At 37.2% G+C, this 14,461-nt stretch overlaps 1 protein-coding gene across 1 annotated transcript in view; it reads left to right on the forward strand.

Moving 5' to 3' along the window:
* Positions 1-1,256: 1,256 nt before the first annotated feature.
* Positions 1,257-14,461, forward strand: part of LOC134507532 (sodium channel protein type 2 subunit alpha-like) — a 65,461-nt gene continuing 52,256 nt past the window's right edge. The window contains exons 1-9 of the mRNA XM_063318234.1: positions 1,257-1,569; positions 3,070-3,188; positions 3,848-3,937; positions 7,231-7,359; positions 8,701-8,792; positions 9,920-10,156; positions 12,321-12,384; positions 13,506-13,647; positions 14,119-14,325. Coding sequence (XP_063174304.1) covers positions 1,297-1,569; positions 3,070-3,188; positions 3,848-3,937; positions 7,231-7,359; positions 8,701-8,792; positions 9,920-10,156; positions 12,321-12,384; positions 13,506-13,647; positions 14,119-14,325 — 1,353 coding nt within the window. The 5' untranslated portion in view covers positions 1,257-1,296. The remainder of the gene's footprint in view (positions 1,570-3,069; positions 3,189-3,847; positions 3,938-7,230; positions 7,360-8,700; positions 8,793-9,919; positions 10,157-12,320; positions 12,385-13,505; positions 13,648-14,118; positions 14,326-14,461) is intronic.

Below are 14,461 nucleotides of genomic sequence, written 5' to 3' on the forward strand. Positions count from 1 at the left end.
TGATTCACCGCTGGAACCTCCACCTTCTGCAACGAGAGCTTGGGTGTAGATCAGCTTTCTTGCCCCTTCCCTGGTTTCTTTAACCAGCCATAGGGGCAGGGATCCAGTGGCAGCATCAAGATTGCAAAGAACCTTGTCTACCTCCTTGAAATCCATAGAATCAGAAACCTCTCAAATAACATTGCAAGATGCTACCTCTGTCATCTCACTGGATTTTGCCATCCAGCTCAGAGTATTATCATCATCATCATCACCACCACCACCACCACCTAGCTCAGAGTATTACCTCTGAGTTTATCCACAAAATGATCAGCTAAGCAGTCAGGATTTTCACTCGCTAGATTTTCTGTTCTGTTTCTCTTCCCAATAATGGAGATGTCACTGAATTGTGCAGTTGGATGACATTCCACAGGTTCAATAAAGACAGAGAAGTAGCTATCCTTGTCATCACAGAGTGGCTTGAATTTTAACTCATACCTGTGCCTTTTTTTCTTTCCTTTATAGTGGAAAGGCCACCAGAGCAGCTTATATAAAGTCAGTGTATAAAGCCTTCATGTTTACAATCCAAAAGCTATGGCTTTTAGAAAAAAGGAATCAAATTGATCTACAGCAGTATATTAGCCAAGCAGGAGGATGGCTTCCCGCCTGTCCACTGTTTCAGCCTGATAGAATAGCTATTACTAAACAATAGATGAGGGAGAAGAAAGGGGAAAAAATATATATTTATTGGTTACCAGTGGAATTTCTTACTATACAACTTTGGAACAAGAAAAAGTTTCCTGCCATTTTATGATCCTACATGCAAATACTTAGTTGTAGCATGAGCAGAATCTAAACACTACATAGAGTTTTCTGATACGGTTCAAATGTTTTAAGTCTTAAGTTTAGGATCGATTATGACTAAACGGTCATTTTAAATAACAGAAAATTTCAGTTCAGGATTCTGAATGCAGATAATTAGAAATTACCATATCCCATTGAGTCTCACTGAATTTTAGAACCTTAACCCTTAATTTCCTTAATTTCATTTGGAAAATCTGAAAAAAAAATATTGTAAAGAGTTCAAGTTTGCTTGGCCAGGATCTACTGATTATTTTCCTGCTGCAGTTTTGGAAAGTTTCACACACACACACACACAGACACAGACAAAACCTGTTACTGCTTTCTTTCTTTCTTTCTTTCTTTCTTTCTTTCTTTCTTTCTTTCTTTCTTTCTTAACTCGTATGGTTTTCCTCCTTCTAATAGGTCATTCTTTGATAAGAAGTGAAAAGTAATTAAAACTTGCAGAATGAAAAAATGGCACAAGCACTGCTTGCACCACCAGGACCGGATTGCTTCTTCCGATTCACTCAGGAGTCGCTTGCAGCAATTGAGCAAAGGATCGCTGAAGAAAAAGACAAACAAAAAGTAGATCAAGAGCTAAAAGAGGAGGACAGTGACGAAAAGAAGCCAAAGCCAAATACTGACTTGGAAGCAGGGAAGCCATTGCCTTTTATTTATGGAGACCTTCCTCCACACTTAGTGTCTGAGCCCTTGGAAGACCTGGACCCTTATTATGCAAATAAAAAAGTAAGTGTTCATATAACCAGAGCATGGCTAACATTAAATGAGTATATATGCACTGTATAATGTGGATGAAACAAGTCAGTGTGTAACTTTGATTGCAGTGTTTGGTTAGTAAATGCATCTTACCTGCCAGTTATTTTAATATTATAATAAATGCAGTACAAACCTGCTCTTCTTGCTTAATCAACTAGCATTTGTACTGAAATGAAAAATTGATGCCTTATTTGCCATATCCTTGTGATATGTTTAAAGCGGTGAGCTCACAACTGTTGAAATAAAATAAATTAAAAGTATCTACTTTTAATTTCTTGTGATAAATGCTACACGGTAAGTGTGTACAACGCCTACCATTCCCATTCCAAGAGCCGAAAGTTTTGGAGAACACGAGAATGTTCTGTTTCTCATCTGGCCATCACAGATATGGCTTTGCAGAAGATTATACTCTGAATGGGAAATAGGACCCTTCCTGGAGTCGTAGATTTTGCACATATCTGCCATTGGTCAATAAAATTGTCACACAATGACTTGGTCAGATCTAAGAGGAAATCATGGTTTCCCAATGCATGACATGACTAATGTGAATCTCAGATCGTTCAGCCATCGTTCTTCACTCACATGAAAAGGAAATTCAAAGGTTCTACTTTTTTGTTACTGTTTTTTAATTACCTGCAATTCTTCTTTTTAAAAAATGGAAAAGGAGAAGTTAGTTCAAACTAATTAGCTAAATAAACTGTGATACTTGATAGGCTCTCCATTTAGATGAAATATTGAACTGAGTTAGTGTAGGCAGGTTTAAACTTTAAATTCATGGCTTTTTTGGATAGGTCATAGCTAAATCTAATAATAATTTACAATTCAGACAAAAATGTAGTTACCTTAAAATTAAAGTGGGTATATTCAGTCTCCATCTCTAATCATATACTAGGAGAATATGATAGGTAGGAGCACCTTTACATTTATTGTGCACAATTATGGTATGATGGGTCAGTATGGCTTACTAAAAAAGAGTTAAAATAGACAATAATACATGCAAACGTCTGGAAATCCTCCCTGTTTATTTATGGCTGATGGTAAGGCTTTTAATTGATTCAGTGCTTCTGAGTGTCATTAATATTGTGATAATTTTTAAGATTTTGCAAGCTGATGGTTTTATAGTTTTAAGATGTTATAATATGAAGGTTTTGTGGTTTTAATCCTGTTTTGAAACATCAGTATAATTGTTTGTTAGAATGAAAGCTGGTAATATATTCTATAAATAAATGAATACCAGAACAGGAATATTATAGAGAATTGTATTTAGTTTAAAATGAAACTCACAGTTTTGAAAACTCCTCTTGCGCAATTATGAAGGGAAGAAATAACATGAGGCTCACTGTGGCTCCTTCTCATAATGGGAAATCATGGTTTTCTGGAACATTTGAACTGGATCTTGATGTAAAACTAAAGAAATAAAATTAACATGATTACCATATTGCATTTATATGTTTTGTTCTCTCTCATTAGACATTTATAGTATTGAATAAAGGGAAGACTATCTTCAGATTCAGTGCCACACCTGCCTTATACATGCTGAGTCCTTTCAATACTCTTAGAAGAATTTCTATAAAAATTTTAGTTCATTCATATCCTTTTACAACAGAAGTTGTTTAAAACTTGCTCTTACAAAATTATATGCAGCCGCTTTTAGAGCAGCAGCAGTATGTTTTATCATAGGGGTGTACTTGCTCTTCCTTAAATTAAATTAGATTACTTTGATAACATTATTTGACTTATTTAAATAGATAACATTGTATGAAATGAATCCAGTAGAAGACTCCTTCTGTCTGCAGGTATCTTTTGACTCAGAACAAGTTCCTCCCTCCCTCCCTCCCTCCCTCCCTCCCTTCTGCTTATTGTGGCCACCCTGAGTATCTGATAAAATGAGCAGCAGCTCATGAAAGCTTATGCTTTTTAATAACATTTGCTTATTGGAAAAGATGTTACCAGACTCCTTCTAATTTTCTGCCAGTGGAATAAAACTTCGTTAGAAGTAACTTTTTTTTTTGGGCATGACATTTTTATTTGGAATTTATAGATATGATTCAATTGAATTCATCAATTCATACAATGAATATTTATAAGCCAGTATCCTAAGAACTTGGATACATTTAGAGAACAAAGTTATGCCTGTTTGTCTCATTCAGTTAAGTAGACTTACTTTTGAGTAGACATGTATTGAAATGAACTGGTAGATGATAATACTTGTCTAGAATTTGTCACATATTCCTTGACATAATCCAACATTATTCAGCATGTTTATTATGTTTACTATTCTCACAAACTGTGTATTCATGACTTTGAAAGAACCTCCTGAATGGTCAAAGATGGTAGAGTAAGTACACGGTTTGTTTGTTTTCCTAGTCATATGTAGATTTGAAATTACCTGAAACAGTCCCATGATAATATGGTATTACATCTAGGCAGTGATGTAGATTTCCAGGAAGGAAAAAAAAATCAGGTGTCTTATGGAATAATTTTGCTTTTTTTTATTTCCTGATATACCCAGTGGTGCGCTAGAGCTGGCTCATACTGACTTGCGAGAGCCGATTATTAAATTATCTGGAATTTTGTGATCCAGCTGAGAGCAGAGCTGAGCCATGATGCCAGGCATGCTGATCAGCTGTTTGGTGGCTCACGGCATGGTGGCGGTAATGGAGTCAGCAGAGACAGTTGTTATACATTTATCAGCACACCACTGGATATACCAGACACAGTTTTGTTTAGAATATTAATGCAACTTACATTTTTAAAGAAAAAAAAATACAGCACACCTAATGCGGTTTCAACATTAGGGTCAAATTGAAAACTTTCTCTGAAAATTATGCTCATTGGAATAGAAATGTAATGGTTTGGATTCAGTGTTTATACCTCTGAACAGACTTTGCTCAGGACAGTCTGGTTCATAGGAGGAAAGGAGAAATTAGTTTTTTCATTTGTCTTTTCTTTAGAGTTCTGCACAGCTCCTATAATATACACCAGGGGCTAAAATAACCCCTCACTGACAGCTAAAGAAGCTATTACAACTCCATAGCAATGGAAACAATTCTGCTGTGCATTCTGTTGGGAACAATTTTCAACCCTCTGTTTCATACTCTTGAAGCTTGTGTACAAATGTAGTTATTTATATTTTTAAAAAGAGTTTGTATACAACAGGCCCCCGGTTTACGAAAGTTCCGGTTTACGGACAACTCCTAGTTAAGAACGTACTGCCATAAAGCCTACTATATTAAAAATTCAAGTTAAGTACCATGTTTTGAGTTAAATACACAATACTACGTAGTATATTATTATGTTTAAGATGTTTTAGCATATTTGGAAGTGTTCCTTAAGAGTTTTATATGCATAGAAAGGTAAAATATATACTATATACTAAGACAAACATTTGACTTACTGATGCTAAATGACTGTTCTGACTTACATACAAATTCACCTTAAGGACAGACTTAGGAACAGAACGCGTTCTTAAACCGGGGACCTGCTGTACTGGGGAATTTGGATGTTGAAATCCTTTATCAGAAAATGTATGACAAAGTATGAATGCAGGGCAATTTGCATTAAAATGGTTCTTTGGCAATTTACACTGACAGTTATATTTATTTACGTATCATATAAATTAGAGAAATATGTATAAATTCTCTTTAAGCTGTAATATACTGCAAGTGTAGACAGTTGCAAGCTTTCTAACAAATTTCTAAAAACGTAGGGAAAAATTAAACAAACTACAACTCCACTAATAGAGAAAGCAAGGCAAAGAGATACATAGCATTTCATACAACTCAGCCTCAGCTCAGAAAAAGAACAATCCAGCCACAACAGAAATGAACATAACCCTATCAGGCACCAAAGGACGTCATAAACCCTAAGAGATTACAAAACCAATGTACTGAAGACTGACACAAAATGAATTTGGTTTACTTGTGAATAGCAAAATCTTTAACGAAAGCCAACTGTATATCTGAAGCCTAATGAATCCATAAATGTTTCAGTTTACCATTTATGGATTCATTAGGCTTCAGATATACAGTCGGGGGGAAAAGTAAGTACACCCTTCTTTGAGTTCCATGGTTTACGTATCAGGACATAATAAAAATCATCTGGTCCTGAGCAGGTCTTAAAATTAGGTAAAGACAACCTCAGATGAACAACAACACATGGCGTATTACACCGTGTCCTGATACGTAAAACTGTAGAACTCAGAGAGGGTGTACTGACTTTTTCCCATGACTGTAATTACAGTGACCATATGCCCTTTATTATAAAGGATACTCCTTTATTTCAGAAAGCTCTCCCTTAGATTTATTGATTTTTCAAAAACTGACTTATGCCCTTTATTTTGATCATTTGACTTTTACCATACAAATGGTACCTCTTAATGCACCGTCTTTCACATTTATGTGAAAAGTATGGAAATTGAATTGCCTTTTTAAAATAAATATATATATATATATATACACTGTTTGGTTTTAGATATTTTTAATAGAATATGCAACTTTTGTAAAGTTTTTCTTGGTTTTGCTCTTGAATTTTCCTTTGTAAAGCAAAGTTATAAATTCAATTTTTTTTATCCTTGTGAACCTCTTTCAGATTTGCCCCTTTTTCAGGTTTGTTCTTTATTTTTTCCAAGGTTCACCATAGATGTAATGGACAAAATATGAATTTGTACTTTGCCCCAAAATAAGGAATAATTATTGCATCCAGAAATAGTGGTTTAGGAATGGCTGTTGTGCCACCTTGAGGTACTAGGGATGCTAAACTGGTATCATGCAATAAAAATTGTAAAAATGTTCTACATGAACTACGGGCAGGCTTCCTAATCAACTTCCACCATAGACATTGAATCTCAAGCACAGGATTGTTTAAAGGATCCCAGGGTAGCAGATGGTAAACAGTTAAAAAACAAAACAAAAAGTAACTACACTGTTTGGGACGACATTGTCTTGGCCAAGACAACAGATGGGGGCTGCCTTTCCAACCAGGCTTACCCCTTGGATGCAAAATTGTACCAAAGGCAAAGTAGTGGCATGGTTGCAAAACCCTGTGTGAAGTCTGTATGTTCTTTTGGTTTGGTTTTGCTTTTTTTTTTTTAAAAAAAAACCACATTTCTCTGGAGGACACAAGCAAAACTCTGACTTTCTGACCACAGAAAGAATGAGCACAGAGGGAAGGGAAGAGGGGCTAAGGTTGCAGTCTGTTACCTCAAAGCAGCTGTGCTGGGGGAGAGAGCACCAAAATCACCCTGCCAGTATTTTGCAGACGGTGAGATTTTAATACAGATAAATAGGAACTGCACAAAACTTTGTTCCTTTTAGAAGGAGTTGTGTGAGACTCCCATTTATCTCAGAGTGTTCAAGAAATCTGTGGCATTTTTGAGGTACATGTTTGTAAATGAGTGCCTGATATGACAGAGCACATATTCCCTGCCCTCATCCCCAAGCTATTGGAGCAGATGTTAAGAATGAACGGGAGGGGGGAAGCGGAAAGAAAAATTACCATTTTAAGGGCAGAAATCTCTGCAACATTGGAAGGTACCAAATAAAAGGAGAAGGAGGCATTAACAAGAGCAGGAAATTACTGCACTAAATCCTATGGGAATGACAAATTTACATGCATTTTTCTCCCCCTCAGATACACGTTCACTGGAATTTATACATTTGAATCTCTCATAAAAATTTTTGCAAGAGGTTTCTGTATAGATGTTTTTACTTTCCTTCGAGATCCCTGGAACTGGCTTGATTTTCTTGTAATTTCATTTGCGTGAGTATTCAGCCTTTTTTTTTTAACATGGTGACTTACGTAGTTTTAAACAATCACAAAGATTGTACCTGCATGAGACAGTCCTGAGACACATGAATTGTATTTTTTATTAATTGCATCCAGCAGTAGCCTTTTGTTAGTGGAATGGACATAATAGGCAAAAGAAATTTCCCTGCATGCCCCCCCTTCCCCAAACTCTGGTCTGGGTAGTTGTGGCAACCCTAGAAGACAGAAAGAAACAACGGGAAATTCTCACTCTATGAGTAGAAGCCAAAATTGGAGAAACTGTTATCAGATACTACAAATAAACCATACTAAACTTATGTTTGGTTCAGTTGTGATTAATTTTCTTGGTCCATAATTAGCTCCCTTTATCAGAAAAGTAGTTTCTATCAGCAGGACAAGGGGAGCAGAATGGTTCATCCTGTAACCCAGTCTATGTTTCTCCACAATATTTTCTGTGAGTATAGGAGCAGATTGAAAGTAGGGGGCATCAGTGGGGAAAATGCTGTGTCAGATCCATTTTCCCCTTGTTTTTAAAATGTCAAATGCAATAATAAAGTATAACTGACTCAAATTGCCTTACACGCACACACACACGCGCACACACCTGTTGTGGCCATAAACTGGCTCACTTAAATAATCCAAATCATTCTGAAGATATAACATAAATTTGTTAAGCATGCAGAAAACTACAGTGTACACCAGGCTCCCAGCAAAGCACTGACAGTTCTGTGTATGGGGGTGCATCTTATAGGGCTGGTAGTGAATGCAGCTCACATGTGTGTGTATGGGGGTACCTTATTCCACCATAATACATACACACAGACATGGAGATACATACACCTGAAAAAGCTTCCAGTTTGCTAACAAAGCCAGTGCCCGTATATACATGGTAGAAGTATCTTTAGTGACTCATATCCAGATATCTACAGAGTGTTGCATTGGCGGTAGTTGCAATCTTACACACACTTACTTGGTGTAATCCCCAATGGATACACTGGGATTTATTTTCAACTGTATGTGCTGAACGCAAAATCAGAAAAGCTAATTATAATTTAATTACCAAAACAGTTTAGCTCCAATACATACTCAGGTAAGTACCCTGAAGTCTGCTTCAACTCTGAATAACTGTGGTTTAATTCTACAGGTATGTAACAGAATTTGTAAACCTAGGCAATGTTTCAGCTCTTCGAACTTTCAGAGTACTGAGAGCTTTGAAAACTATTTCTGTAATCCCAGGTAAGACGTAAGTGGTGTAAGGTGTTAGGTCCCTTGTACCTCTCCAACTGTTCCTTTTTATCCTGTCATTGTGTTTGTGTGTGAACTCCCCTATTACAGATATGTGACAGAGTTTGTGGACCTGGGCAATGTCTCAGCGTTGAGAACGTTCAGAGTTCTCCGGGCATTGAAAACAATATCAGTCATCCCAGGTGAGAGCTAGGTTAAACCCAGAGGCTGATTTTAAATTTGTCAAAACTGCAGTCATATCTGTTTCGACAAACTTTATTGCTAAACTAGCTAATCAATCCAGATTATTTGTCTAGAAATAATTCCTTGTTTCTTGCTCTGGTAAAGACATCAGCCTTTGAGTTTAATGCATTTTTGCATGAGATAGCAATACAAATTGTGTATGTTGCACATTAAAATAGTAAATTTTCTTTCACACGTCAATATGAAAAATGGTTGCACTTTTCATATTCAGATAAACTTTGTTTATTGAAATAACTTGGGAATGAAGATGTTAGCATTTAAAAAACTGGATTGCTAGTAAACCTAGTAATAAGCTAATAAAGGAACCGCATGGATGCTGCATGAATATAGCTTGAGAAGCCTTACCTTGCCAAACCACTGTCTGGCTTGAAAGGAGATATTTCTGTTAAGTCATGTATGAAAAATTTTACTATTGGTAAAAAATTTCCTTTACAATAGATCAGGGGTAGGCAATATGGTGCCCCTGGGCACCAGCATGCCCATGACACCACCTTTGCTACAGATCCAGCTTCCTATCCTGCTTGGCTTTGTTTAACAAAAGTCCTTTTATATATGTATAAAACCATCATGCTGTAAAGCAAAGCAGAGCAGCACCCTCTAATGTCCAGTGGATTTGTAGGAATGCCTTCGTGTCCCACTGGGGTCAGAGAGAACATTCTGGGGCGGAGGGCTCATTTGCCTTCTGGTAAATGTATGTCTTCTCATTTCAACTGTTTTGTGACTGAAACCACCCCATGCTCTCAAAATTAAAATTACGCTCCTGCCACCCCGAAGTTGCCTACCCCCTGCATTAGCTCTATGCAAAGTAAGAATGACTGAAATTGCTGGCTTTTAATTGCATAGCTGGTTTAGGTGATATGCTTTTTATATTCCTTCACAGTTGCCTTCTTGAACATTTCATGTCTCTCTCATGAATTTGAAGGCTTTCTCTTTTCTCTTTGGGCAAAAAGCGGTGGTTTTCAAAAATAGGAACTGCTTGCATGAAATCTTTAATTCATCTCATTTACCTAACACCTGGAGATGGAACCTTAGCCAATTTGGGATTATACCTTTCTCTTTGTTTCAGGCCTGAAGACAATTGTAGGGGCCCTCATTCAGTCAGTGAAGAAGCTCTCAGATGTCATGATCCTGACTCTGTTTTGTTTGAGTGTGTTTGCACTAGTAGGATTGCAGCTGTTCATGGGTCACTTGAGGCATAAATGCTTACTTTGGCCCCTGAGTAACTCTTCTTACGAAGACCCACACTTTAAGCAGTACTACAATGGAACAGAGTTAATGTGGTCTAAATATATTGAAAATAAAGGTAAGGTTTAAACAACAGCAGCAACAACAATTGTAATGCACTAGAGTACTTGGATATGATCCTTGGGAGAAGAGCAATGACAAATCTCGATAAAATAGTTAAGAGCAGAGACATCACACTGACAACAAAGGTCCGCATAGTTAAAGCAATGGTGTTCCCCATAGTAACATATGGCTGCAAGAGCTGGACCATAAGGAAGGCTGAGAGAAGGAAGGTAGATGCTTTTGAACTGTGGTGTTGGAGGAAAATTCTGAGAGTGCCTTGGACTGCAAGAATATCAAACCAGTCCATCCTCCAGGAAATAAAGCCAGACTGCTCACTTGAGGGAATGATATTAAAGGCAAAACTGAAATACTTTGGCCACATAATGAGAAGACAGGACACCCTGGAGAAGGTGCTGATGCTAGGGAGAGTGGAGGGCAAAAGAAAGAGGGGCCGACCAAGGGCAAGGTGGATGGATGATATTCTAGAGGGAGCTGGGGGTGTTGACGACCGACAGGAAGCTCTGGCGTGGGCTGGTCCATGAAGTCACGAAGAGTCAGAAGCGACTAAACGAATAAACAACAACAACTTGGATATGAATCTAAGCCTTGCCATAAGTTCAACCAGTGTATTTGGGCAGTTCAGAATTCAGAAAATAATGGTGTAATCAAAAGTATTGCTGTGAATCAACCACACCTCACACTATCATCATTCAGTTGTTCCACTGGGTGGCACTGCATTTTCTAGTATTTAGTTAATTTGCAGTCTTTTTGATTAAAGTAAAAACATCATTTGCTTGGCATTGCCTGGCAGTAGGGTTGAGGATGATGAAATAATAATTAATCTAAGAGGGTTTTTTTTCTGGACTAATTTTATTTAGTGGCTTCTCTGGACTAAATACCATACATATTTAATTCATTGTAGGGCAGATCATTTAAAATGAATTGTTTAAATGAAGAGAGGTCAGTGCCATTAGCAAAAATAATGTTTCAGATCAGATAGTTATAATATAAAATTCCAATAACTCCAGTAACCAGTAATTCATGTTTTGTATTTGAATCTAAATGATCAGTCACAGAAGTTAATTAATTAGTGGTTTCAGTTACAATATCAAAAGAAAAAGAAAAGCTCTTTCAAAGTGTTGTGGGTGCTGTAGTTTGATAAAAATGATAAGTAATTTCCCTTCAATCAAATTGTCCACTTTCCTAGTAGTGATAAACTTAGTTGTAATTCGTATACGCATTGTCATGAGGGGCTCAGAGTCCAAGTCGGAGGACGAGGAAGAGCAGCCGGGCCCGGGGACAGCTTTGGAGGGCATGCAGGCAGCGACGGGGGTGACAGATGAAGGTCTGTCTGGGTAGGCAGAGGAGGCGGGGCTGGCCAATGAGCAGTAGGGTCAGGTGTCGCTGCTCAGGGATGAGGACGCGGGGTTGCCACCCCCTCCCAGCCTAAGAGCAAGGAGAGCGGAAAGAAAGGAACAGTGAAGGTTGGAGAGGCTATGCACGAGAAAGTAGCCCTGCCCTCCTAAATAAGCTCCACCCGGTTCGGCCTCTATAAAAAGGGAGCCGCAAGCTCAGACCAGTCATTGGAGACAACCATCTGCTTACTGGATTCCACGTGCCTTGAATCCTGATCAGAAACCTCGTGACTTGACTCTGGACCCTTGGACTCACTTGACTAATCTTGTTTTGAATGTGGGCTGGGACAGGACACACATACTGGAAGTAACTTTCACTTGAAGTCAAACTTTAGTAATCATTTACAGAATCACATGGATTCCTAAGATTGCTTTGTTAAAGAAGTAAAGATATGAAATAATAACAATAATAGAAAAGAGTGACATGGATTCCACAGTTTAAATGATATGATCAGGCTAGTCAACCTACTTGAATTTAATCCACATATAGACATAATTTTAATTTGCATTCCTAACTGCTTTGTCTTCTCATGCACAATACAAGTCTAGTCACAAGATCACAGATATATTTCCATACATTATAAACGTTTTGGTGTTAAGGTAGAAGAACAGAGTGTGCAGTGTTAGCTTATCATTATGTTAGCCTATCCAGTGGGTTTATTTGATTGTGGCTCTTACTCTGAAAATGTCCTCTTATAACTAATAGGAAACACTGACTATTATATAAATGAAAATATCATAAGAAACTTTTTTTTTTCTTAACAGACCACTTTTACTTTTTGGAAGGTGAGAAGGATGCCTTGCTCTGTGGTAATAACTCAGATGCTGGGTAAGTCTCTTTCAAAGTATAGTTTAGAAGAGAAATCCATTATTAGTAATGTAACTAAATCTGCTAATTCATCAAACATTGAATTGAATGTCAACATTTGAGCAGAATTCATGAAAGGAATTTCTTTCCTTCTACGGCCTTCTGCCCCTTACAAACCAGCTCATCTTAGAGGTTTGGGAATGCTCCCAGATAGCATGGGACATAACATAAAAAGCTGTAGCTCAAGGGAAGAAATGGGAGAAATTTAGTATTTCTTCTTTGCATTATAATATGGCAAGGACATTCAAGCCTGGGTAATACCTTGCTTTACAGGCCCAGTTTAGTATAAAGACCCATTTTCTTTAATTTCCTAATGAAAGTATAATTATTCCTGAAAATCATGCTAAGTTAATGGGAGCTTTTTCACACAATCATATAATTATATTAATTTGGAACTAGTTCTGGCAAAACTAGAATTTATCTCTTTTTGTTGAGAAGGGAAGTAGGAGGAAAAGCACCAAAAAATGGAAACACTATCAAAAGGGGACTGAACCTCAGATATTCATCCTGATAGCACTCAGTGTGAACTTAAGCAATACATGTCCTTGATTTATCATTTCTGAGGTCAGTCCAATTCTAGTTCATGTCAGCCCTGAATATGTACATAGGTAGATTCTTGTAATCCACAGAATCTTCAGATCTTTATAAATCCACATAGTATAAATTTTGACTTGTAATGTGCCTAATAGATGTATCTCAGTGTATGTTCAATTTTCATTTCTTAACTATTTGAGTCTAAAACAAGCATTTTAAAGTGCATTTGAAGTTTTTGATCTGATTGTTGCAGTATAAGATTTGAGGAAGTATGAAATTTGAGAGGTAATTTCTTTTCACATATTAATCCTGGATATGGGATTAGGTCAGAGTTCATCACAATTTTCAAAGCCTGAATTCTTCAAGAATCTTGAAATAAGCTACTGTAAAGTTTTTATTCTCAACTGTTCCATATGTTTTGGACTTAGTATACACCCCAGTATTTCCAGGTACAAATTGCGGTTTTCCCTCTTCTTTTGCTTTCAGAGATTTTCCATATGCTTAATTAGAAGGCATAAAAATTGTCATTTCATCACCTTTTTTTATAGGCAATGTCCAGAAGGATACACATGTGTACCAGTTGGTAGAAACCCCAACTATGGCTACACAAGCTTTGACACCTTCAGCTGGGCCTTCTTGTCACTCTTTCGGCTGATGACTCAGGATTACTGGGAAAACCTTTACCAACTGGTGAGAAAAGGAATACTTTTAACTGTGAGAAAGGACCAAAATTGTTTATGTAAATGCCTGAACAGAAAAATAAACCACCATGTCACATTGGGTGAAGAATTGCTGTGAACCGTTTGTTAGAGAAACAACTAAACTTCACATGCTGCATTAAAACCCTGATCGGATTCAATGCAGCTTCTAAAACAGTTTCCTCATACCTGTTTCTAAATAAATAATACATGGTGGTAGAGCTGAATACAAAGTATGTTAAATTCAGAAAAGTTTTTGGCACTGCTGAATAATAGATCCAAGACAAAAGCCTTGGATCACACACATACATATATATATATATACACACACACATACACACACAAACATACATACACACACACACACACAGACACAGACATACATACAGATATAGATAGATAAACACTGATTTTTAAAATTTACTTGTTTTACTAACCTAGTAAGTAATTTTTGGTTTCCCAGACGTTGCGGGCTGCTGGCAAAGGATACATGTTCTTTTTTGTCGTGGTGATTTTCCTGGGCTCTTTCTACCTTATCAACCTGATCTTGGCAGTGGTAGCTATGGCCTATGAAGAACAAAATCAAGCTACTATTGACGAAGCTCTGAGAAAGGAGACTGAGTATCAGCACATGCTTGAGCATCTGAAAAGGCAACAGGAGGAAGCTCAGGTACTGGAGTCTACAATCTTCAAGAAAAGTAAATATAGATAAATAGGAACTGCACAAACTTTGTTCCTTTTAGAAGGACTTGTGTGAGACTCCCATGCAGCACTACCTTTTATCCCAGTGTGTTTATGACATGTTT

This window comes from Candoia aspera, chromosome 1 (genome assembly GCF_035149785.1).
Source record: "Candoia aspera isolate rCanAsp1 chromosome 1, rCanAsp1.hap2, whole genome shotgun sequence".
Classification (NCBI taxonomy): domain Eukaryota; kingdom Metazoa; phylum Chordata; class Lepidosauria; order Squamata; family Boidae; genus Candoia; species Candoia aspera.